This window comes from Podarcis liolepis, assembly GCF_965112155.1.
Source record: "Podarcis liolepis genome assembly, chromosome: 1".
Classification (NCBI taxonomy): domain Eukaryota; kingdom Metazoa; phylum Chordata; class Lepidosauria; order Squamata; family Lacertidae; genus Podarcis; species Podarcis liolepis.
The window spans coordinates 113,865,477-113,888,437 of record NC_139554.1 but is presented as its reverse complement, the minus strand read 5'-3'; the positions used below and the strand labels follow the sequence as shown (position 1 = coordinate 113,888,437).

Below are 22,961 nucleotides of genomic sequence, written 5' to 3'. Positions count from 1 at the left end.
TAGCATTCGCACTGGTTTAGTTCTAGAACTAATAATTCTGCTAATGTAAGAAAAAGACAGATTGGGTTGTTTCCCAACTCCCAGAAAGTGGAGGCTTCTGTCATCAGAACAGGGAAGGAAACATCAGTTTACACCAAATTGCCATCCCCTCTGCATCTTCCATGCCACCTCCCGCAGAGCACATTTGCGGCGCAGAGGCATGGGAGCTGCAAGAACAAGAGGGATTTGGCAAAAATCACTTTCCTCACCGTTTGGCTGATGGAAGCCTCTAATGGATCAGTAGAACACCTTTAGATACACCTCATTTTAATATAAAAGTGAAAACTGAGGTGACACCCACATGCCATAGCTGTCAACGTTTCCCTTTTTTAAAGGGGAATTCCCTTATTCCGAATAGGATTCCTCGCAAGAATAGGGAAAAGTTGACAACTATGCCATGAAACACTGTGAAAACAGAATGTTGGACTAGATGGGTCATTGGCCTGATCTAGTAGGTTCATTTTACCTTCTCACCCTGCCCATTAATCTATACGGTGAATTGGTTAGGATTCCTGTTCCCCTACCCTGGTTGAGCTCATACCTGTATACGAAACTTCCTCCTCTGTATGAAGAGAAACAGACATTTCTTCCGAATACCCCCAGTGCTCTTCCACAACTATTATTAAAGACAGAGTATTGAACTTTAGCATTTCTTATGGGAAACACTATTTGAGTCAGACAGCGGGAATTTCGATAAGAATGATTAAGCAGTTACAAAACAAATGTAACTTTTATGGCAAGCCTTCTAGGTTTAAATAAAATAAAATAAATAAATTGGGGGAGGGGAGTGCCCAAAGCAATATCCTCTCAAATGTATTTGGAGCAGAAGAAAAGAATTTGCTTAATAACTTAGGGTTGGATATAGGAATTAATAGGTAGGTTGTTAGCACATTAACCACTTGGACTTTGATTTAGTTTACTTCAAAGCTTGTATACCTTTTTCTGGAGGGGCTGCTTTCCTTTTGGGGACAGCAATAGATATTTTTTCTTCTGAGACAACTGTCTTTGGAACTTCTGGCACTTGAAAGATAGGAAATGTAAGAAAACCACGTGGTGAATTTAAAACCCTCACTCTGAAGTGTCGCTGTTGGTGGTCTTGTAAGAGGATTATAGACAAAGAAAACTTCATAGACATTTGATATCTCAAGATTTTCTAATACAGGAGACCAACATGACAACATAATATTAAGCAGACATACATTTAGCAAAAACTTGACAATATGCTTAGATAATTAACTGGCCTGCCTTTGGTTTATGGAATCTGCTCTTTTTCAAAAACAGAAATAGTTATTTCTTATCCAAAGGCATCATAATGTAAAATATTCACTGCAGATTTTTAAACAGAAATAATATTTATGAAATCATTTATTTTCTTTCTTTCTTCTTTTAAAAAAATAAAGGTCCAAAAGAGTGTACACTACAGAAAACTTTCAAGAAGGACGTTAAGATTCAGGACAGCTTTTAACAGTGACAGAGAAATGCCTCACAAAACAAGAATGCAATAAGAAGTCTAAAGCACATGGCAGTTTTACCCACATAAAAATAATATCGCAAAATACCTTACAAACTACACAGTCAACACAATGAACTGCTGCAGATCAGCAAAGGCCAGCTGTTTGAAGTTGTGCAGGCAAAGTGCCTACAGGAATTCATTAACACCAGCGTTTCAAGTGTCCCAGTTTAACCCTAATATTCTGCATTTGTTTTGACACAGAGCAGAACATTTCTGTGAAATTTAGTCAAGTTTACTTTTTCCTTATCAGAAGCAGCTGGTTCACAACTCCAGCGGGTGCCTGTTTCTGACCTATTCAAAAGCCCTCTTGTAGAGTCAGAGAAAGCAGGTGTACCTTTAGCTGGTGGAGCCACTGCTTTCTTGGGAACCGGAACGGGGACTTTCTCCTCTGGCACAGCTTTCTTTGGCACAGCTGGCACTTGAAAGATATTATTAATTTTCAGGTGACTTAAATCACGTACATGTGACAAATCACGTACAGGTAACAAAACGATTCAAAGTACCGAGATCTTGACATTGTACATAAAACAAGAAAAGGAAACGCAGACTATTTAAGATAATTCGATTACTAGGGCAAAAGAAGGATGCAAAGAGTTACCTTTGGCATGCCTAAAAACAACTTTTTTTGTGTGAACAATAAATTATTTCTCCCCCTGCTATATTCCTCTCCTATGCTATATCACAAATAGCCTTTGAAAGCTCATTTGGTTTCAAAAGTGGTTTGCTCTGCGTCATGGAGGGAGATATTTGAGGACGGAGTCCCCTGGGTTTCTCGCATTTGCTGTGCAGTTCTTTAGTTCCCAAGAAATCTTAAGATACACATATATAAATTCCACAGAATTTAAAACTTTATATACCTCTTTTTGGTGGAGCCTCCTCCTTCTTAGTGACTGTTACTTTTTCTTCAGTGACAACCTTTTTCTTGTGTACTTCGGTCACTTAAAGACAACAAACAAAGGTAGGAATATTGCATGTGGTTCCATCTCAGAATGACAGGAATATATTTTGAATATAATTCAGTTCCGTTTAAAAATACTGATTTATTATTTACCATATATAAAACATGAATGAGACAGTAAAAGAGACCGAGGAACTGACAACATTACTGGCAGAAGATTGAAAGAGGGGCCAATACATGGCGACAGTCCCTCAAGATATTAATGTGCATGAAACCCATATAATTCTTATGTGAAATGGACCAACAAAATATATACATGACGCTCTCTAGACAAAACACATTACTGACATGATTTTGTGTGTGTGTTACCTTTGGGTGCTGGAGGTTCTTTTGCTTTAGGTGGTGCCCGTTCCTCAGGAGGAGCTTTCTTGGCCACTTAAAAATATTACAAAATTTTATAACGTTGGAGTGATTTTAACATCCATAGGAAAACGCATTAAGAACTTACAACACATACATTTCACTGAGTAAATCCACAGCCAGATTGCTTAGAGACAAGCAATTGCTCACACTTAATGCAAAAGAGATTAACATCAACTCAAATAGTTTAGATGACAGGCGACCAAAAAAACAAAAACAAAAAAGAGCATTTTGCCTAGGGTTGCCATATTTCAAAAAGTCAAAACCAGGGCATCCTGAAAGTTGTTGAGCTTTTTTTTTTAGACAAACCACAAAGTTGTTGAGCCTTTGAAATCCCAGTAATGTCCGAGAAAATCCAGACGTATTGCCTAAGTGAAAAAAGCAGTCTATATATATACCTCTAGCTGGGGGGGCTTCCACTTTCTTGGGAACAGCAACTGGTACTTTCTTTTCTGGTTCAGGTTTCTTCCGAACCTCAGGCACTTCAGGAAGAATATTTAAGTATCAGTTATGTTCGCTGTGCATGTTATTCGAACAGTATAGAAAAATAAGGAGATGACTCCATATTTCAATGCAAAATTCAGTCGAAATGTTCAGAGGCTAATTCTGTTTTATATACACACAGAAACACACACTAAGACATACTCATCTCTGCACAGCCGAATAAAAAGATACCCAAGGTGTTATATGAAAGCAAAATGGGCCATTGCTGGCAATTAGGGTTTTTAAAATTGAGAAAGGCACAGGGATTTGCAAACAGGTCCTTGCTAGTCAAAAAAGATAGTTCATAATATTTTGAGCACTACAACGACAAAAAACAAGCACAAGTACAATAGTAACAAGCATGGGACAGACAGCTGTCAAACATCTATATTGAAGAGTTGATACTTTAATACCAAAGGAGTTGCTGATATACCTTTAACTGGTGGGACTTCTTCATGCACTATCTCCTCAGCGTAGTAGGCCTCTTCTGTTAATGTAAAGATATTAAGAAGGTATAGTTGAACAGTTGACATGCACATGTTGATACAATTAACAAAACAAGAAAGTGACAGCTCTTACAAACACACATATATTTACTTTCATCTCATGTTACTCCTAGTACATGTGCAGGTAGGTTTACTCCAGGGACAGACCTCCTGATATTGCTGGACTACAACTCCCATAATTTCTGACCATTGGCCATGCTAGCTGGGGTCGTTGGGAGTCCAGCAAGCTCTGGAGGGCCACAGGTTCTCCATCCCTGCTTTCCTCTCAACAGAGGCCATACTCTCTCTTCTGACCATTTCATGGAAAAAAGTGAGTAGATTACTTCCCAGTTCCCATTGAAGTCAATGTAAACATCCACAGTGACTTCAGCAAGAGATGACATATCTCAACTTCCTTGAAAAGGTCACATCCATGAAAGGGCCTATCTCAATGGTTCTTGTAATAAATAGGGGGAGCCTTATGAAATGGGGTATTAGATCACATCCTTTAATTCCATAGCTCTTGGAGCAATGGCTTTAGGGAAGTTAGATTTCATGTACTTTTGTTTTGTTTAGCTCTACGTGGCTGATATGAAGGTGACTAATATTTGGAATTATTTTATAATGATAAGCAAGTAATAGATCATATGAATGAAAGAATACATACATACATACATACATACATACATACATACATACATACATACTATTTCTTTCAAATATGTAGCTCTTTTTCTGTCTGTTTCTGGTGGTTCCAGCTCTCTTGGGAGAGGAATGAGGCTCTGAAAGTTGAGCCACCCTAAATAATATGTGTTATCTGTGTAGGAATGTAGGAATCTTTTATTCTTATACAAATTGGCTTGCAGTGCTCTGCCTATATTTGTAAATTTGAGAAAAGAACACTTGGGTCTGTTTCTGTATTTTCATGTGAAAATAAGAATGATGGAGGGAAATAAGAAAAGAAAAAGTGTATGCACTCTTAAATTTACTCTTTTAAACCTTTGTTTGGGTTCCGAACAAAGTAAATCATATCATATCATAAGCAGCAAATGACTGGCTTAATTTCAAAAGGTCATTAAATAATTACATTCAATTCAGCCCAAAGGATATAATGGCAGATATTATACTATACCAACATTTGCTGCTGGCTGTTGAATTGAGGCATACCTGTTACTTCAGAAATCTCTTCCTCTCTCTCATAAGAGATCTCCTCTCTCTCATAAGAAATTTCCTCCTCCCTTTCATAAGAAATCTCCTCCTCTCTTTCATAAATTTCTTCTTCTTCCACTTCTTCCTCCTCTTCCACCTCTTCAGGCCATTCTTCCACTGTTAATATTTTAAAGATGGGTTATTTTTAATTTTGCTGTGGGGTTAGATGTCCTATAACCACCCTTGCCAGGTCAGTGTAGCTACTACAAACAGGCATATACAAAGGACATGAACTGATTTGCATACACAGAAACACACATTCTTTTCACTGCAATTGTAGGGATCTCAGATTTTTCCCATTACAACAGGTCCATAAGAGAATTAATAGCAAAGTATCTACATCAAAGTTAGCTACTGCAATGGTCTAGATGACTTGCTAAGGTCTCTTGATCTATGGAATCCTGCATTGTGGTATGTGATGACTCTATCAGGGGACAGATTCTTACAAGAAAAATCAGGTGGAGTTTTATGTAGGAAAACCCATGTCGCACTACAGGTGTCCTATGGGTCTTACACTGTGCAACTTTGCCCCTAAACTATGACTTCTTTCCCCAGAGTATGGAAAATTGAAAGGATAAAGGATTAGATCCAAAGGTGATCTTCATTTAGAAGAAAACCTTTTCCAAGCATAGTTGGTCTGCTTCTGACTTAATGGAAGAACGTTGAATGACAAAATCTACCCCAGATCCCTAGGAGCTCCTCCACTTGCACAAGGTTTTCTGTAAGACTTTGTGCAACATTTACTTCTGCCACCATGATATAGGTGTGTCTGACTAGAATGTGGGGCTCAGCCATGAATCTCACTGGGTGAATGGACCAATCACTATCCCTCAGGTTAACTCATCTCACTAGGTTGTTGCAAAAGCAAAATGAAAGGAAGGACCATGTATATCACCCTGAGATTCTTGGAAGTAGGGTGCGATAAAATGTAATGGATAAATAGTAAATGCTATTGACATTCTGGATAACCAAGGAATTGGATCTGAGAAAAGACATTTCCTCTGAGGATCTTGCCTGGGTGTCAGATGTTATACAAATGTCCAGAGACACACAAACACAAAACTGTAATGGCAGATGTTAACAGGGAAGAGCAGTGAAGAGCAGCGACAACAAAAAGCGCCTGAAAACAGTTAAATTCCTCGCAGTTCTAATTATTTGCACATATACCTTCAGGTGGTGGAGCTTCCACTCTTTTAGAAATGGCAACAGATACTTTTTCTTCTGAAACAAATCTTTTCTCTTCTAGAACAGCTCTCTTAGACACCTCAGGCACTTTAAAAGACATTAAACGCATTGAGTTTTCATGGGGATATACAGATTCCTGATTGATATCTGAGGAGGTTTGTCTAAACACTTGTGCAACTAACAACTGCAAAATGGACAAGTAAACTACATACTGCTCTTTACTAGGCAACATACAAAGTGAAGCTAATACAGAACTGCAAAACAAACATAAGCAATTCCTCCCCTATTGACAGGGATGGGGAAGCTTTCTCAGCCTGAGGGCTGCCTTCTCTTTGGGGCAACCTTCTGGGGCACACATATCAGTGGTGCACAAGGCCAGAGGCAAATGTGCAGAGAGGAACCAATACAAATTTGACGGTAGGTCAGTTTGTACACACACTCACCAACCCTGCTTTATTATCCATCCATCTAAGCATCCATCCCAGCCAGGCAAAAATACCTCATGTGGCCAGCATGACTAAACCACTTCTAGCACAACGGAACACCGTGACAGAAACCAGAGCGCATGGAAACGCCGTTTGCCTTCCCACCGCAGTGGTACCTATTTATCTACTTGCACTGGTGTGCTTTCAAACTGTTAGGTTGGCAGGAGCTGGGACAGAGCAACGGGAGCTCACCCTATCGTGCGTGGGGATTTGAACTGGCAACCTTCTGACTGGCAAGCCCAAGAGGCTCAGTGGCTTAGACCACAGTGCCACCCGCGTCCTTTTACTCAAGGAGGATACAAAGCATGGCCAATGAGGCATGTGACCTTGGGAGGGTATGTGGCTTGAGGAGCGTTTTGAAGACCAGATGGAGAAGCCCACAGGGCTGTATTTGGCCCCCAGATCTAAGGTTCCCCATTCCTGCCCTATGAAAATATGTTGAACAGTTGCAAGCAATGTGACACGGTACGAAACATAAAATGATGGTCAGCATACGAAAGAAAGGTAAAAGCTCTTTTAGATAATAAGACCATTGGCCACTTAAATGCATACCTCTGGCTGGGGGAGCTTCAACCTTTTTGGGAACAGCAACAGGTAATTTTTCTTCAGGGATGACTTTCTTAGGTACCTCAGGCACTTTAAAGAGACCATTTAGTTTTAGAATTTTTTTGAAGTGGCAAGAATGATGTTAAAAGTACAGATTTTGGCTACAAAGAAGAGGCAGCAACTAAAAAGATTTAGAGGACATTTAAATAATGGTGCCAATGTAAAAGACCAATGGTCTTTTGTTTTTTTGTTTTTTGTTTTAAATTTAAATTTTATTTAACATAATCGTTACAAAATATAAGTAAAACACTGCAAATACATACACACATATACACTTCAAATAATCATATATACATGAAAAAAGGAACAAAAGAGAAGCAAATAAGAAAATAAAAAAGAAATAAAGAGAAAAGAAGAAGAAGAAAAGTTGGAAGAATTTGTTCCAAATTTATTCTACAAATATCTCAATATGAAAATAATAATAAAATTTCATTGATTGACTTCCATCGCTTACACTGCACTTCCTATATACATTTTAAGCAAGATTGTATGTGTTATTCCGTATTTTTCCCATACAGTCTCACACAAATATCCTAATCAATAAGTTTTCTAAAGCTTTCATAAATCTATTCTAAACACAACCAATACCTTACATTTAATCCTTGTCTACATTTGACTGCAATGGTCTTTTTGTTCTGTTCTGTTCTGTTTGTTTGTTTTGAAGGATAGCATACCTTTAGCTGGAGGAGCTTCTTCCCTTTTGCGTAGCCGCGGCACTTTTTCTTCAGGGACCGCTTTCTCAGGTACTTTTAATAATGTTAAAATGAGAATATGTAAGAATATGTAGAGACTAAGAGACCATGACGGCTATTATCAACAACTATACACAAACATATGCTGCATAGGACTCAAATATGAAATGAACATACATATGATTAAGAGGAAGATCCAAGGAGAGAAACAAAAGAGTCTTAAGATTTAGTTTTATATATTTTTCAAATATATAAGATTTGCGTCTTGTACCTTTGGGTGGCGGAGGCACTTTCTTCTTTGGAACAGGAACCTTTTCTTCTACTTTCTTAGGTACCTCTGGCACTTTGAAAAAAACATCAGTTATGAATATTGGGATCAAATATTGCTAACTATTATAAAGTGAGGAGCAGGGTCCTATATCAAGTTGTAAGATCACTTACAAGTGAACTGGGCACTTTACCGAATTTAGATGTGTTACGATAACATCACACCCTGTCCGTTTAGTGTTCTGGTGTTTAACTGAAGAACATTTGTTAATGAAGATGCTGTTGAGCAACGAACAAATATAGGAAGACGACGATTACGACACAAAAACAATCACTGCTGTGGGACCTCAGATCTTTTCACGACACGTCATTTGAAGCAACAAATGAAAAGAGCTGCTTATGAGTGGTGGTCTCATACCTTTAGCAGGTGGCTCCACTTTTTTAGGAACGGGAACAGGTGCTTTTTCTTCTGGGACTGGCTTTTTAGGTACTTCGGGCACTTTAAAGATATCAAAAGCAGATTCTGAGAATCACCCGGACACATAACAACTGATCAATGACATCTCACATATTGTGATTACATTTCCCAACAAGGAAGAGATGGCATTTTGGAAAGGAATGCTCTAACCCAGAAGAACCTCCATTTAAGAGTCCCACATATTCAATACATTAGCTTTGGTAACCAAACACAGAAAGACGCTGGATTTGTAAAACTCATTCCGAACAGTGGTTGCATATGGGGGAGAAAGCACAGGGGACAAAGGTTCTTTGGGTAGCTTTCGTTTCAAGAAAAGTACCTTTAGCTGGGGGTGCCGGTTCTTTCTTGGGAACAGCAGCAGGCTTTCTTTCTTCTGGCGTAGGTTTCTTAGGCGCCTCTGGCACTTGATCATTAAAAAAAGAGAGGTTTTAGAACTTGGAACTCCTATTTGAGGCCCAACATCCAAGACTGCACAGAAATATATGGAGAGAAGCAGAAGCGAGATAAATGGAATATCAAGGCATCAAGCAAAAGCTGTTAATAAAGAGGTAAATGTACCCCTGACTGTTAGGTTCAGTCGTGGATGACTCTGGGGTTGCGCGCTCAACTCGCTCTGTAGGCCGAGGGGAGCTGGCATTTGTCCGCAGACAGCTTCCGGGTCATGTGGCGAACCAGGGCAGCGCACGGAAATGCTATTTACCTTCCCCCTGGAGCAGTACCTATTTATCTACTTGCACTGGTGTGCTTTAGAACTGCTAGGTTGGCAGGAGCTGGGACCAAGCAGTGGGAGCTCACCCCGCTGCGAGGATTCGAACCACTGACCTTCTTATCGGCAAGCCCTAGGCTCAGTGGTTTAGACCACAGTGCCACCCACGTCCCAAATCTGTTAACAGGTCAGGGTGATCTGTCATGAAAAAAGCCGCACTGGGCATACATCCCATTTTGATCCACAAAATTGTGTGTCTGTATGAGTGCCTTCTATACGCGGCATGCAAATTGAACAGTTATCATGCCATGCAGAAGATATTACGTTAACAAAGCGAAATCTGGCAAATGCGCTGGGGCTGGAAAACACTGCTGGCTTTTATACCTCATCAGTTGCAAGGGCATGTGTGCAGCCAATGCCCTCTCAGCCGGGAGAGGCCACTGATTGGCCAATTTGAAATGCAGCAGCCGGCGGGAACACAAGCCAGATGCCCAGACAGCTAGGGGGGATTACCCCAATGGCTGCCTGCCATGTGCGCTCTGTTCTCACTGCCCAGGGATGGCAACTGAGCATGACAGACCACAACAGGCACCCACCCAGGAAGGAGTAAGCATCCATTACATTACAAAGCGAAATATAGCAAATGAATATTGGGCCATCACTAAAGTACACTAAAAGACCACAAAGCCACTTAAGTAACACATGGATGGACACATTTTAGAGCGTGGAGAAGAGTTCAGATAAGCAAGATGGTGGGATCATCTCTGACAATGGATGTACCTTTAGCTGGCGGAGCCTCTACTTTTGGAGGAGGAGCAGGTTTTTTCTTTTCTGGGACTGGTTTCTTTGGCACCTCAGGCACTTTAAAGACACACAGGTATAAAAGGTTTAGGGAAGTGCTACAGGCCTACAGTTCATAGCAGTGAAGAAAATGTTTGAAATGCCAGCGTGGATTTAAAACCATGTATCTATTTAACAAAGACAGTTATGGCTATTGAAGATTAAACTTCAGTATATAACGTTTAACATGTAGGATCTTAGTTGTAAAGGTGTCTTTCTGATGCAGTAGCACAGCCACATTTTTGGCTGTGTGTTTATCAATCATCTAGAAGATACACAGGCAAGAGACCTGTCTAAGATATTGTTATTATTGCACATATATTATTCACCTTTAGCCGGTGGGGCCTCCACTTCCTTGGGAACTTTTTCTTCTGCTCTCTTCCTCACCTCAGGAACTTTAAAGATATTAATTTTGGGTTAATCAGATGATAGTGGTCGTCAGAGCCACCCTCACATTATATATTTAAAACCTTACGGGCTTTTGTGACACATGTAAACATACATAAGCACCCAAATCTGATCAACAAAATATAAAATAACTGCAGATGTCAAGTTCTTAATGGATAAGAGTTTAAACCAGGGTTTCCCAAAACTTGGGTCTCCAGCTGTCATAATCCCTAGCTAGCAGGACCAGTGGTCATGGTTGATGGGAATTATAGTCCAAAAACAGCTGGAGACCTAAGTTTGGGAAACCCTGGTTTAAATAAACTCACATACTAAAATAGTAGTAGTAATAATAATATTAATAATAATATTATCTACCTTTGGGAGGTGGAACTTCAGGTGCTTCCACATAGAACCTTTCCTCATCGTACTCATCTGGTTCTTTAAAGGGAATTATGAGATTAAAAAGTTACATTTACCTTCCATTTTAGATAATACTGAAATGCTACATGCAGACCTATTAAGATGATGGATGAATTGGTGGAAGAAAAAATTGCTCCTGCTATCCACACCTCTAAGTGTCCATCTGATCTTTCGTATGGCATCTAGGTGTGTACAAATTGTATGTGCTTAGGCTCTTTCCCCACAGTGCTTGCAAATCTGGGAGCAACAATTCCAGGCATGATCTTAAGTCCCACCACCCAACATATTGGTCATCTGAATAGTGATAAAGACATGCCCAAACCCAAGGAAGTATCAACAACGGTGTACAATGACAGCTACACATTTCAACAGTTAACAATTTAGATGAACTCGCATGGTACAAAACAAGATATAACTAGTTTGGAAAAAGAGCAAATCTACCTTCAGCTGGATATTCCACATAGAAGCTGTCCTCTTCATACTCTTCTGGTTCTTTAAAGAAAATTGTAAGATGTAAAAACTGTACTTTCACTCTGTTTTAGATAATACTGGATTGGTACACAAAATGACAACTAAGAAATGCAACAGCAAACAGACTATGTCTATTCCACGAAGCCTAAGCAATCTTTGCACTCCCATGTGCTCACAAAACTCTTGGGCATGAGTATTGCCCCGTGCAGTTCAGTATAGGGAGCAGATCCTCACTTGTTGCTCTATCATCAAGTAAAAAAGAATGTAAGAATTCTGAGTAGGAGAGTAGGAGAATGCAGAGAGGTCCCACATCCATAAGATACCATTGTATCGGGACAAATTTAAAAGGCGCCATTTTCACACGAGACAAGACAGCAAGGAGAAAAAAGAAGTGAGGAAAGATATTTATAGTTACCTGAACCGTATGTATATTCTTCTTCTCTGTGATACGAAACAGACACCTTTTCTTCTGAAATGGTCCATTGTTGTTCTGTTGGTACTTTAAAAAGCAAGAATTCACTTTAGTGTTTTTTAAATTAAAGATTTGGTAGACACTGAATCTATCCTTATGGAAGTTGTATAACACCACATACTACATTTAGTGAACTCAGCACCACAGCTCAAAATTATACCATTGGGGTGGGTGTGCCACAAGCAATAAAGAGAAACAAAAATCATATCAGGTAACAATTGAGAGCATAAAAAACATTTTCAAGCATTTTTGTGTGCAAAGAGAACGTACAAAAGCCCTGTTTCCAAAGAAAAGCAGACATAAGAAGACCAAGAGAGTGGACACATACTTTTGTGAGTACAGTGGTGCCTCGCAAGACGAAAAGAATCCGTTCTGTGATTCTCTTCGTCTAGCGGTTTTTTCGTCTTGCGAAGCAAGCCCATTGACAGATTAGCGGATTAGCGCTATTAGCTCTATTAGCGGCTTTTAGTGGCTTATCTGCTGATTGGATCAGCTGATAAGCGGCTTAGCGGCTTAGAAAAAGGGGGGGGAGGAAAAAAAACCCGTAGGAACTCGCAAGGCATTGTCGTCTTGCGAAGCAAGCCCATAGGAAATTCGTTTTGCGAAGCACCTCCAAAACGGAAAACTCTTTCGTCTAGCGAGTTTTCCGTCTTGCGAGGCATTCGTCTTGCAGGGCACCACTGTATACAGGAGAAGTTGTATTAAATGGTAACATATAGTGTAAATTAGATGAATATAGAAGATATTAAACAAAGAAACCAAAAAGCAAGAATTCTGCACCAATATAGACTCGGTGCCTAGGTGTTGTGGAAACCCCACAGGACTTAAGAGAACCCTGTTCCCCCACATTCATTTAAAGAACACACACCCTATAGTGATGAGAACTACCATTTCTTCCTCTAATGGCAAACTCAGATCAAGGACAACAACAGGACTGGAGTCAAAACAGATGGCTTTAAGGAGCCTTAAAGAGAAACAAAAGAGGCACTAGCATGCTTTGGGAGTTGGTGTGTTTTGGAGTGTCGTGATATGGGAAGTAAGAAAACAGAATTGTGGTAAGTGTATGGGGATCTGGGGATTTCTCAAGGCATGGTCACCATTCCTGCATAGAGAAAGAGAATGCCATGTGTGACTGTGAAGTGGGAACAATACAATGGGTTAATAAAAACCAGCAATCACTGCAGGTCAGCACAGAGTGAACATGTGGGAATGCATGCATACATTATGGAAACATTCGGATCAGGGATTACATATAAATGCTGAAAAAATAAAAATGTGTTTTGTACCTTTTCTCTCTACCACTTCTTCATGGACCACCTTTCGTGCAGGTTTTGGTGGTGGAGCTTCTGGAGCTTAAAGGATATAAATAGTTAGTCCCAAACCTTTTTGGTCATCATCTAGGCTAAGATTACATGCAGAAAATGTAACATCACACTGCATATGCGCTTGCATTTTTGTGTCACTCGTGAGATACAATTTACAAAAGACCAGATTAATACATAGCAAAGGGTTGTATCCAAATAAGTCATTCTGTTCGTGCAAGGACTTCAATATGCATAGCAGAAGTCCCCTTGTCTCCTCATGCTTTCCTATGTCTCTCCCCCAAATCTGCTCCAGGGGGTTGGGGGAAACCCCAGAACTCTTAACTATAACCTCTTGCTTTTAATGGAGAACTCATCTCCATTTGCTCCCCCATCACTACTTCCTTCCCTCTGCTAGTAGCTGGGCACCTAGTTTGCAAGAAGGAGGTCCAAGGTGAAGTCCCTGGCCTCTCCAGTTAAAAGGGACAGGGTGCAGATAACACGAAAGGCATCTGCCATGGAGACCAGTGCCAGCCAGAGGAAACAGTACACTGGATCAGATGAACAAAATAGGCTGACCTGTTAAGGCAGTTTCATGTATTTCATGGATATGAAATTGATGCAAATGTATTAATAGCACATGCAATTTATATCATCTTCAGTAATACCTCTGGCCCGTTTGAGATGTTCTTCCTCCATCACTTTAGCCTTTCTTTCCACCTCTTCGGTTACAGGTTTCCGTGTAACTACAGGGAATTTAAATAATTTCACATTAGCTGGAAATTGGTTCATTTTACACAGAAGTTATCTTAAGAATATAATGGGAATATGCACTTTTTAAAAAGGAAAGAAAAGGAAAGAAAATAGGACTGTGAGAATCTGAATAGGGCTTGCTGCAGTGGGAAATGTTTTGATACTAAAATTCTAAAGGCCATACCTTTTTCTACCACAACTTTCTTCTCTACTTTCTTGGCTGAAATCTCTGGTGGTTTCCGCGTAGGTGGTTCTGGCTTTCCTGGAACCTGGACAACTGTAACATACATTACATTTATATTAGAGAACATTACCTTACACCCGCTTCATAAACATCAAGGATTGTATAATTGAGAAAGAAAAAGAGTGCAGGGAATGTTAGCAGTTGTGTATTCTTGGCCCAAATAGAAATCAACACTGGCCACCATTTGCTTAAGCAGTGCAGCATTGTTCCATCTGCAAAAGAATATGCTTATTTTTTAATATGACCTGTAAGGCAAGGTACAGGCAGATTTAGATTGGATGAACATCCATTTGAAATATTTTCTGCTGTTGGATTATGCAGAAATGGCAAAACTGACCAGAAAGCTCAGGACCAAGAGGACCAAAACTTTAATAATGAGAAAAAAATGTAATTTATTTGAGAGTCCACTGTAAGCAGATGAAAACTTTAGCAGGATTGCAATAACACGTGTAATGTTGAAAATATTATGGACAAAATGGAGAGACATAAAATTTGGACGATGAAATAATATGCAGTTGAAAAGGCTGATAATAGGACCCAAGGAGGGGAAGGTGGGAAGATTTGGAAAAATCTCTAAATATGCATATGTATTTTGTATTGTTATAATTCTACACTTGTAAAGGGATGTGGGTGGCACTGTGGGTTAAACAGAGCCTAGGACTTGCTGATCAAAAGGTTGGTGGTTCGAATCCCTGTGACGGGGTGAGCTCCCATCGCTCCGTCCCTGCTCCTGCCAACCTAGCAGTTCGAAAGCACGTCAAAGTGCAAGTAGATAAATAGGTACCGCTCTGGTGGGAAGGTAAACAGTGTTTCCGTGCGCTGCTCTGGTTCGCCAGAAGCGGCTTAGTCATGCTGGCCACATGACCCGGAAGCTGTATGCCGGCTCCCTCGGCCAATAAACCGAGATGAGCGCTGCAACCCCAGAGTCGTTCGCGACTGGACTTAACAGTCAGGGGTCCCTTTACTCTTTACCTTTACACTTGTAAAATCAAATAAAAAATATTTTTTTAAAAAAATTGAAATATTTTCTGCAAGTATATTGCTGCAAGAAAGCAAAATTTGATAGAAAAAAAGGAACAGCAGCTTTTCCAACCACATTTGAGCTCTCTTCCCCCTCCAAAGAACAGTGAAATGAGAGGTATTGGAAATTAATCATATAGTGCAGTGGTGGGGAAGCTGTGACTCTCCAGATATCATCCTTGCCAAATGGCTATGCTGACTGGAGCTGATAGGATATGGAATACACCAACATCTCGAGAACCACAGATTCCTCAACAGAGAAAACAGAAAGAAGAAGGTTTTAAAAAACGAAACATACCTTCTTTGCGAATTTGCTTTTCCTCATAAGTTACTTGTCTTTCTCCATATGCCCATTCCTCTTCTCCTTCATCGTATCCTTCTTCTCGTTCATAATATTCATGCTCCTCTCCATAATCCTCTTCCCATTCTTCATATTCTTCTTTGTGAACCTCATATACTTCTTCCTTCTTCTCATAAACTGCTTCTTTCTTCTTAGCTACAGTGGTAACTTTGACTTCCTGAGGTTTCTTTGCAGGAGCTAATAAATAATAATAATAATAATAATAATAATAATAATAATAGTACAAAGCCTAATAAGGTTGACATGGGTATTTGCAGTTTTCAGAATAATCATTCCATACATGCATTATTGTGCTTTGAAATTGTACAAATGAAGTTTTTCGTCGTGTAGTTTCAATGCCATGTCATTCTCAAAGCAACAGCAGCATGGCTGTCCTAAGGCAGATGGATTTATTAGAGTTTATGAATGGATAGATGAATTAAATGAAAGCTTTCTGCTCAGTGGAAAAGTTTGGAATTCCTGGGTGAAATCTAGGGATAGATGAATCTGTCAATGACTGTTTCTCTCAGCTTCTTGTTTTTCCCAATCTTAGATTCAGTTCCCTATCTTTATGCAACATTTTATTTATTTATTTATTTAAAAAATTCCTCATGAAAATCCACCAACATTTTTCCATGCAGTTTTGACTAATATACATATTTTTGCAAGTATTTCCCCCTAATATAATGAAGTGTTTCGACTATTTGATGCATTTTCATGCGCACTTGCCCCTAGTATACAAATTTTTGGTTGGAGAACTACCTCACAAATTTTGAAGGAGTGTGAATTTCAAAGGAGAGCTGCATTTCAGTTTGGCTATTGGATCAAAAAGTGTGAACTAGTTAGTTTGTCATTAAAACGGAAACAAAATTGAATGTCTCCTCGAACCCTATGAAAAACAATTCTGCATGGAAGTGTCCACTGATATAAGAGAAGGAGAGGAGATTTTGTTTTGCTGAACCTTCTCCTCCATTTTCTGCTGCAGCCCCTTGTGTCCCCAGAAAATCCGTTCAAGAGGTTTCACTCTGGAACAGTGTGGCAGGTGGCAAAGGGGGCTGCAAGGAGAAAAAACTAATGAAAAAACTGCCTCCTAATCTCTTGTGCTAGTACACACCTTCACTAGATCAAAAGCTATTCTGCTTTAATTCTACCTACTGTCTTTTCAAAGTCCTTTTAATAAACTATCAGTATTTCAGTGGGTATTCTAGTCAACTGATAGTTAAATCCCCCAGCTTATCTGCAGCAAGCTCCTGAAGTAAACGTTGAAGAAAGAGTTCAAATTAGTATTATCTGGAAAATCCTGTAAAGGGATGACCTTTGCATGAATAATGATGTTAGGATGACTGAAAGGAAAATGAAGAATGACAGCGCCACATTTTAAATGGCCCAAGCAATAAAATATTATTTTCTTAGTATGCGCATTTCAGTATTTGATTCTTTACCTTCTGTTGGAATAATTTCCTGTACTTTTGGAACTGGGACTAGGGCCGAAGATGGGGGTTCTGGTTCCTTTGCCACTTCTGAAACATTTACAGATATGTCTGCTAAGCGGCTTGATTGAGCACCATGAGCTAGCCTTTGGATTTAATTTCATCTGGTCTCATTAACATTAGTCAGATGAAACTGGACTGAGATCTTCGGTTTGTATTGTTAAGATGCGCGGCATTCTCGTTAGCATTTAAAGACAAAGGGGAGAGAAACAAATCTCGGGAACAAATATTGCTAATTGAGTCTTCTGTCAAATTCAGCAGCGACAGCCCAACTGAGGCTGCAATCACACACACACAAGACCTAATAATAGCCTCCTGAATCAGGCCAATGGCCCATCTAATCCAAAATCCTGTTCTCACAGTGGCCAACCAGATGCCTGTGGGAAACCAGGGAGCAGAACATTAGCACAAGAGCAATTCTCCTCTCTTGTGGCTCCCAGCAACTAGTTTTTGGAAGCATTGCTTCCTCCAACTGTGGTAGAAGTGGAGTAGAGAAGAAGAAGAAGAAGAAGAAGAAGAAGAAGAAGAAGAAGAGGAGGAGGAGGAGGAGGAGGAGGAGGAGGAGTTTGGATTTGATATCCCGCCTTTCACTCCTTTTAAGGAGTCTCAAAGCGGCTAACATTCTCCTTTCCCTTCCTCCCCCACAACAAACACTCTGTGAGGTGAGTGGGGCTGAGAAACTTCAGAGAAGTGTGACTGGCCCAAGGTCACCCAGCAGCTGCATGTGGAGGAGCGGAGACGCGAACCCGGTTCCCCAGATTACGAGACTACCGCTCTTAACCACTACACCACACTGGCTCTCCACATGGCTAGTAGCCACTGGCAGTCTTCTCCTCCATTAATTTGCCTAATAATCTTTTAAAGCCATCCACAGCTAGGGAGGAATTCAATGTCATGCTAGGACAACTGTTCCACCAGGGGAAACATTTTGACTTGCCAGACAGAATGACCCCCCTCTCTTCCCACTGTGTGCTGTTCTGAGGGTTGTCTTGATTCCCCCTCCCCCGAACCAGTTTCATGGGGAAGGGGGGCACACAGGGAGAGGGGAAGCCCCATTGTGCAAGTGGAAGTCCCCATGTAGGTCTTCCACTGACAGGACTCATGAGTGGAATCCTGCCCTTACAATGCAGTCCTAACCAGGTACACTCCAGTGTAAGCCCTATTGAATTCTTACTCCCAGATAAGTGAGGGCAGATTGTAGACTGTAAGTCCCATTGGCTGAATAGTCATCTGAGTAGACATGCATATGGCTCCTCTGGGACATAAGCTGGAGCTGTGTCTTAATAACCAAATAGTACTGGACCCCATTGCATGAACAGAGCCTACACATGCTTGCTGATATAGAACTTATGCATTTGTAGTAACATGTGAAAGCTCCTAAAGTTTTTAGAATGAGAGTAACATGGTTCCCCCCCTTCCTTTGCTGTGATTATGCCTTAATCTACACTGGTTAACATATGTCCCTTATAAATCAATTTTATAGTATTTTAATCAACACTTCTAGTATGATAGTACCTTTAGGAGGGGCAACTTCTTCTGGAGCTTTTGGAACCACCTTTTTGGTGACTTTCTGCACGGTTGTCTTTTTAACGACTAAAACAAGTACAAAATAGATAAAGCCATTAGCCACCCAAAATGAACCCAGCAGCAAGTGAAAGTGCATGTAAAGATCTTCATTTCTGAGCATGTATGCAACAGAACAGTAATACCTTTTTCCTTTTTCTTCTCTTCTGGCATAAGAAGGAAGAGAGGAAGAGCAGGAGTTTCTGATAAACGCAAGGGAAAATTCAATCAATGAACATTCATATGGCACACAAATTCTAAACCACCTGCTCTCCCACCCTTAACAGCGGAATCTTTTGTATATAAGGCTTACCTTCAGCTGGAACTTCAACAGGAACTGCAACTCTAGCATCTGGGATATCTGGAGAACCAAATGTGCAAGGAAAGGGACCATCAGATTAATCTGGCTGCATCCCGTATACGAATAAGAAACTCATTCTCGAAGTGTAAATCCTTATGCAGCTTAAGTGACACCATACACACACACACACACACACACACACACACACACACACACACACACGAGGTACCCAAAGCTTTGGAAATCTCTTAAGGCAGGTATGGGGAAACTTTGGCCCTCCTTATATTGCTGAACAACAACTCCCACCGGCCATGCTTGTTGAGCAATTTCTGGAGGGCCAAAGGTTCCCATCTGTCATGAAGTTTGCAGAAGTGCAAAAACTTATTTCCAAAGCACGGGAACCAAGCACAGCACAATAAGGAATGAAAAGGGGCCGCAGCACGCTTCCTGGCTTTTGTGGAGGGGGGAAGAAATTAAAAACCAGGAGGAAAAGAATAGTGTGTCCTGGAATGGAATGGACTGTCCTGGTTCAGTTAGAAGATGACTCTTAAGTCATTTGCCCTTATGAAAAAGCCATTCTAAATATTCCATTTGGCTTAGATCCAGATGTTTCACCCACTGACAGGAGCATCCTGCTAGTGGGAGCAGAACTCCGGCGGAAGGAAAGAGGATGACTTTTGCCAATTCCGCCTTCCCTCTGCAGTCCCTTGCACTCTCTTAAAATCTGTTCCAGGGGGTTAGGAGGCCTTCAAAAATGGAAGAAAGGATGAGGTATTTTCAGGATAGAAGGGTGGCTTTCATTTGCAAGCACCTAAGTTTGGCTCCAACCCTTTAATTGTCCTACTTGGAACACGCAAGAACAAATAGCCTATGCTCACTGAAACTAACTTTAGTATGAAGCCTGCAGGCTTTTGTGCATGTACCAGGGGATTTTTAGCCCCACCCCCCATCTAGAAACATCCAGAGGCCATTGCTGAAAGTCTGGGGAGGCTCCACACTGGCATCCAACCCAGAGGGGTAGGGGCTTCAGGTGGAAGGGGTAATGTACAGGCAGAGAACCTCATCATGTGTGGGCACTCTGGTGTTTCAAATACAAAAATAAAACTTGAGACAAATGCATCCATGCTTTTTTTTTCTTTACCTGGGGGCTTCACTTCCAGTTTAATTTCTGCAAGAGAAGAAAGTAGATTTGCATTTGAAATTATTTCCACTTCGCGGACATCATTTCCACCCTTCCATCTGACGTCCTGTGTTGTTTTTTAAGTTGAAGAAAGCATTTACTAACCTTTAGTAGTCAGATAAAGTTCAGCAGTGCTTCTTGCTTCACCTCTTGGCTCCAGACGAGCAATTACAGAATACACCCCTGAAATCACAAAGGCAATTTGTTATGTGACATCATTTTTGTCAGCAACGGGGGGGACGGGGGACGGGGGACGACAGCAAGGGAAGGAAGCAAATAGTGTAACATTACCTTCATCATCTGCAGTAACGTTGTGGATAGTCATATAATGGCAACGGCCTTCACTTCTGAAACTGTACTTTTGACTCTCCCTGAGTTCAACTTTGCCTTTATACCATGTGACGACTGCATCATCAAAGGACACCTCGCACTCAAAGGTTGCAGATTGGTATTCGCTCACCACTATGTTCTGAATGGTCTTTGTAAACTGGATGGGTTCAGCTGTTTTTGGAAACAATTTTTTGAAAATGTAACCATTATTCCTTTACATGAAGCTTTGCCTACATACACAACTCCACCAAAAAGCAAAGAAAGTTATACAAAGAACTGAGCATTCGGCATTCCATGACAGCGAGTTCGTATACTGGAAGTAGATCCGAAACTTAAGATAGTTGGCACAGCGCTGTGTCAGAAGCAATAGAAGCCAGGTAACAATGGAAAGGGCTGCGATCATTGTAAAAACCTCCACATAAAAGTGCCAAAAGATGAAATGGGGTGGAAAAACCCCTCCCATTGTAAAGTCAAGCTATAAGAATGTTCAAAGAGAAATAAGCTGAGATAAGAATGTGTACAATGACAGCATGACTGATATCTTGGGTGGTGAGGGAAGAAGTATAGCAGAATTTTCTTCAAACAGAGGATTTCCCAGCATTGTCTTTTCTGTCTTATTTGTCAAGATTACCCCCAAACTTGCTTATTCTTACATAAAGATGTGCATATACAAACCTTCAATGGTTAGGTCAGCAGTTGTTTCTAGATGGTCAAACCTGCAGGTATAGCGCCCCTGGTCTTCTGTTCGCACATCCTTAATAATGAGCCTGTGCATCTTCTCTGAGACTTCAGCTGAATATCTACCTCCTATCTTAAGAGCCTTTCCATTTCTGAACCACTGGGATTTTGCATTTGGAACAGAAAACTGGCAGACGAAAGAGCACGTAAAGCCTTCCTTGAGTGAAGTGTCACGCAGATGCCGTTCAATTGCTGGTTCTGTTAGCAAGTTCAAGTACATATTTTAGAAAATGCCAAGTAAAATCAAAGCTTAAGTTTGTGTTAAACAGAAATTTTGCACTTACCAATCACAGTAAGCTTAGCGCTGGCAATATGTGGCCCACAGACCACTCTGTAATTTCCTTGATCTCCAAGTTGACAATTCCTGATTTTAAGTATGTGTCGGTCACCTTCAATTCTTATTTCATACTTGTTGTTAGAGTCCAGTTTTTCCGTGCCTTTGTACCAGGAAAGTTTGATTTCTGGATAGTTAATTTTAATCTCACACTCAAACACGGCATCTTCATCTGTTACTACAGTCAGATCTTCAATATCTCTGATCAGAGTGACGGGCTGAAAAACATTTTTCATATGTTTGACTGTTTCAGAGCACAGCCTATGCTATGTATTAGCTACAGTTGTCAGCACACATAATTAAATGGTGTAATATATGGCAATAACTACCTCTGTCTGTGTAAGTCTTTGCTGAATAAATGATACCAGTTCATCAAACTCTTGTTCTTCTCTTCTAGATCTCTGTGTTACTTCAATCTCCTGTTGGAGCAAAAACCATGGTTTAAAATGGTAGAAAACCTTCATGCGTTTAGCTATTCCCTTTTGCCAAAACTTTACGAAAATGAAGCAGTTCTGTGTATTCATTGCAGATCTAACTTCCTTTACATGCAGGACAGCTCAACTCCAATCCTTCCAAAATGCTTAAGGTTACCCAAAGAGAACCCAGTAAAAACTATCAGAAGCACCTCTTTTCTTCTCTACTGTCCCTAAACAATGCCTCTTAGTCTATACAACTCATGTGATGAGGTATGATTGACATCTTTTGGAGAACAACACTGAGTAGGGTTTGCTGTGAAGATGCCATGAATAAACGATCCCCAAATGTGAACCTTCATGACATCAGAAGCAACAGCTAAGTTCCAAAATAGAATATAAATCTCTGTAATTGGTTAACTGCATATCTGGAATATTGAACACACTTATTTAAGCAATAATAGCACAACACATTTCAAAGTTACTCTGAAGCAAATGTATATGCTGGTATTTACCAGTCTATGAGTTTCTTCTTCCTGGCTTTGTTTCAGCAGCTCAAAGGCTTGGAGGAGACCTCGGAAATCGGTAATTCCATACATACGTGCATATTTTTCATATTCTTTAGGATCTACATTTTTCAGAAGTTCCATTATATCAATGGCCTTTTCTTCCTCATCTTCCTTCCTTTTAGTTGGGGTCCTATAGAAATGGCAGAATTTTTGGTGTTGTTCATAAAAGATGCTCTCTGTGTTGAATGGTTCAATGTTCTGAATTGCTAAATTGCTAAAGCTATTTTTGGTCATCTGCAGACTATCCCTTGCTTTTTCCTGTAAGACTAATTGCAGTCGTTAACAGGTTTACCATACCCATTGAGTCAATCACCCATCTCCTACTACCC

At 40.3% G+C, this 22,961-nt stretch overlaps 1 protein-coding gene across 1 annotated transcript in view; it reads right to left on the bottom strand.

Annotated features, from left to right (window-relative positions):
• LOC310691422 (titin-like) overlaps nucleotides 1–22,961 on the bottom strand; it is a 284,446-nt gene that overhangs the window by 148,517 nt on the left and 112,968 nt on the right. The window contains exons 96-128 of the mRNA XM_083471213.1: nucleotides 22,579–22,762; nucleotides 21,980–22,069; nucleotides 21,601–21,868; nucleotides 21,254–21,514; nucleotides 20,540–20,749; nucleotides 20,354–20,431; nucleotides 20,210–20,236; nucleotides 19,081–19,128; nucleotides 18,914–18,970; nucleotides 18,720–18,797; nucleotides 15,673–15,912; nucleotides 14,295–14,387; nucleotides 14,026–14,103; nucleotides 13,343–13,408; nucleotides 12,000–12,083; nucleotides 11,555–11,605; nucleotides 11,069–11,131; nucleotides 10,636–10,701; nucleotides 10,247–10,327; nucleotides 9,080–9,163; nucleotides 8,701–8,781; nucleotides 8,287–8,358; nucleotides 7,998–8,069; nucleotides 7,270–7,353; nucleotides 6,215–6,319; nucleotides 5,006–5,164; nucleotides 3,787–3,840; nucleotides 3,269–3,352; nucleotides 2,820–2,885; nucleotides 2,410–2,490; nucleotides 1,887–1,970; nucleotides 976–1,059; nucleotides 581–655 (exon numbers count right to left, since the gene is read on the bottom strand). Coding sequence (XP_083327339.1) covers nucleotides 581–655; nucleotides 976–1,059; nucleotides 1,887–1,970; nucleotides 2,410–2,490; nucleotides 2,820–2,885; nucleotides 3,269–3,352; nucleotides 3,787–3,840; nucleotides 5,006–5,164; nucleotides 6,215–6,319; nucleotides 7,270–7,353; nucleotides 7,998–8,069; nucleotides 8,287–8,358; nucleotides 8,701–8,781; nucleotides 9,080–9,163; nucleotides 10,247–10,327; nucleotides 10,636–10,701; nucleotides 11,069–11,131; nucleotides 11,555–11,605; nucleotides 12,000–12,083; nucleotides 13,343–13,408; nucleotides 14,026–14,103; nucleotides 14,295–14,387; nucleotides 15,673–15,912; nucleotides 18,720–18,797; nucleotides 18,914–18,970; nucleotides 19,081–19,128; nucleotides 20,210–20,236; nucleotides 20,354–20,431; nucleotides 20,540–20,749; nucleotides 21,254–21,514; nucleotides 21,601–21,868; nucleotides 21,980–22,069; nucleotides 22,579–22,762 — 3,308 coding nt within the window. The remainder of the gene's footprint in view (nucleotides 1–580; nucleotides 656–975; nucleotides 1,060–1,886; nucleotides 1,971–2,409; nucleotides 2,491–2,819; nucleotides 2,886–3,268; nucleotides 3,353–3,786; nucleotides 3,841–5,005; nucleotides 5,165–6,214; nucleotides 6,320–7,269; nucleotides 7,354–7,997; nucleotides 8,070–8,286; nucleotides 8,359–8,700; nucleotides 8,782–9,079; nucleotides 9,164–10,246; nucleotides 10,328–10,635; nucleotides 10,702–11,068; nucleotides 11,132–11,554; nucleotides 11,606–11,999; nucleotides 12,084–13,342; nucleotides 13,409–14,025; nucleotides 14,104–14,294; nucleotides 14,388–15,672; nucleotides 15,913–18,719; nucleotides 18,798–18,913; nucleotides 18,971–19,080; nucleotides 19,129–20,209; nucleotides 20,237–20,353; nucleotides 20,432–20,539; nucleotides 20,750–21,253; nucleotides 21,515–21,600; nucleotides 21,869–21,979; nucleotides 22,070–22,578; nucleotides 22,763–22,961) is intronic.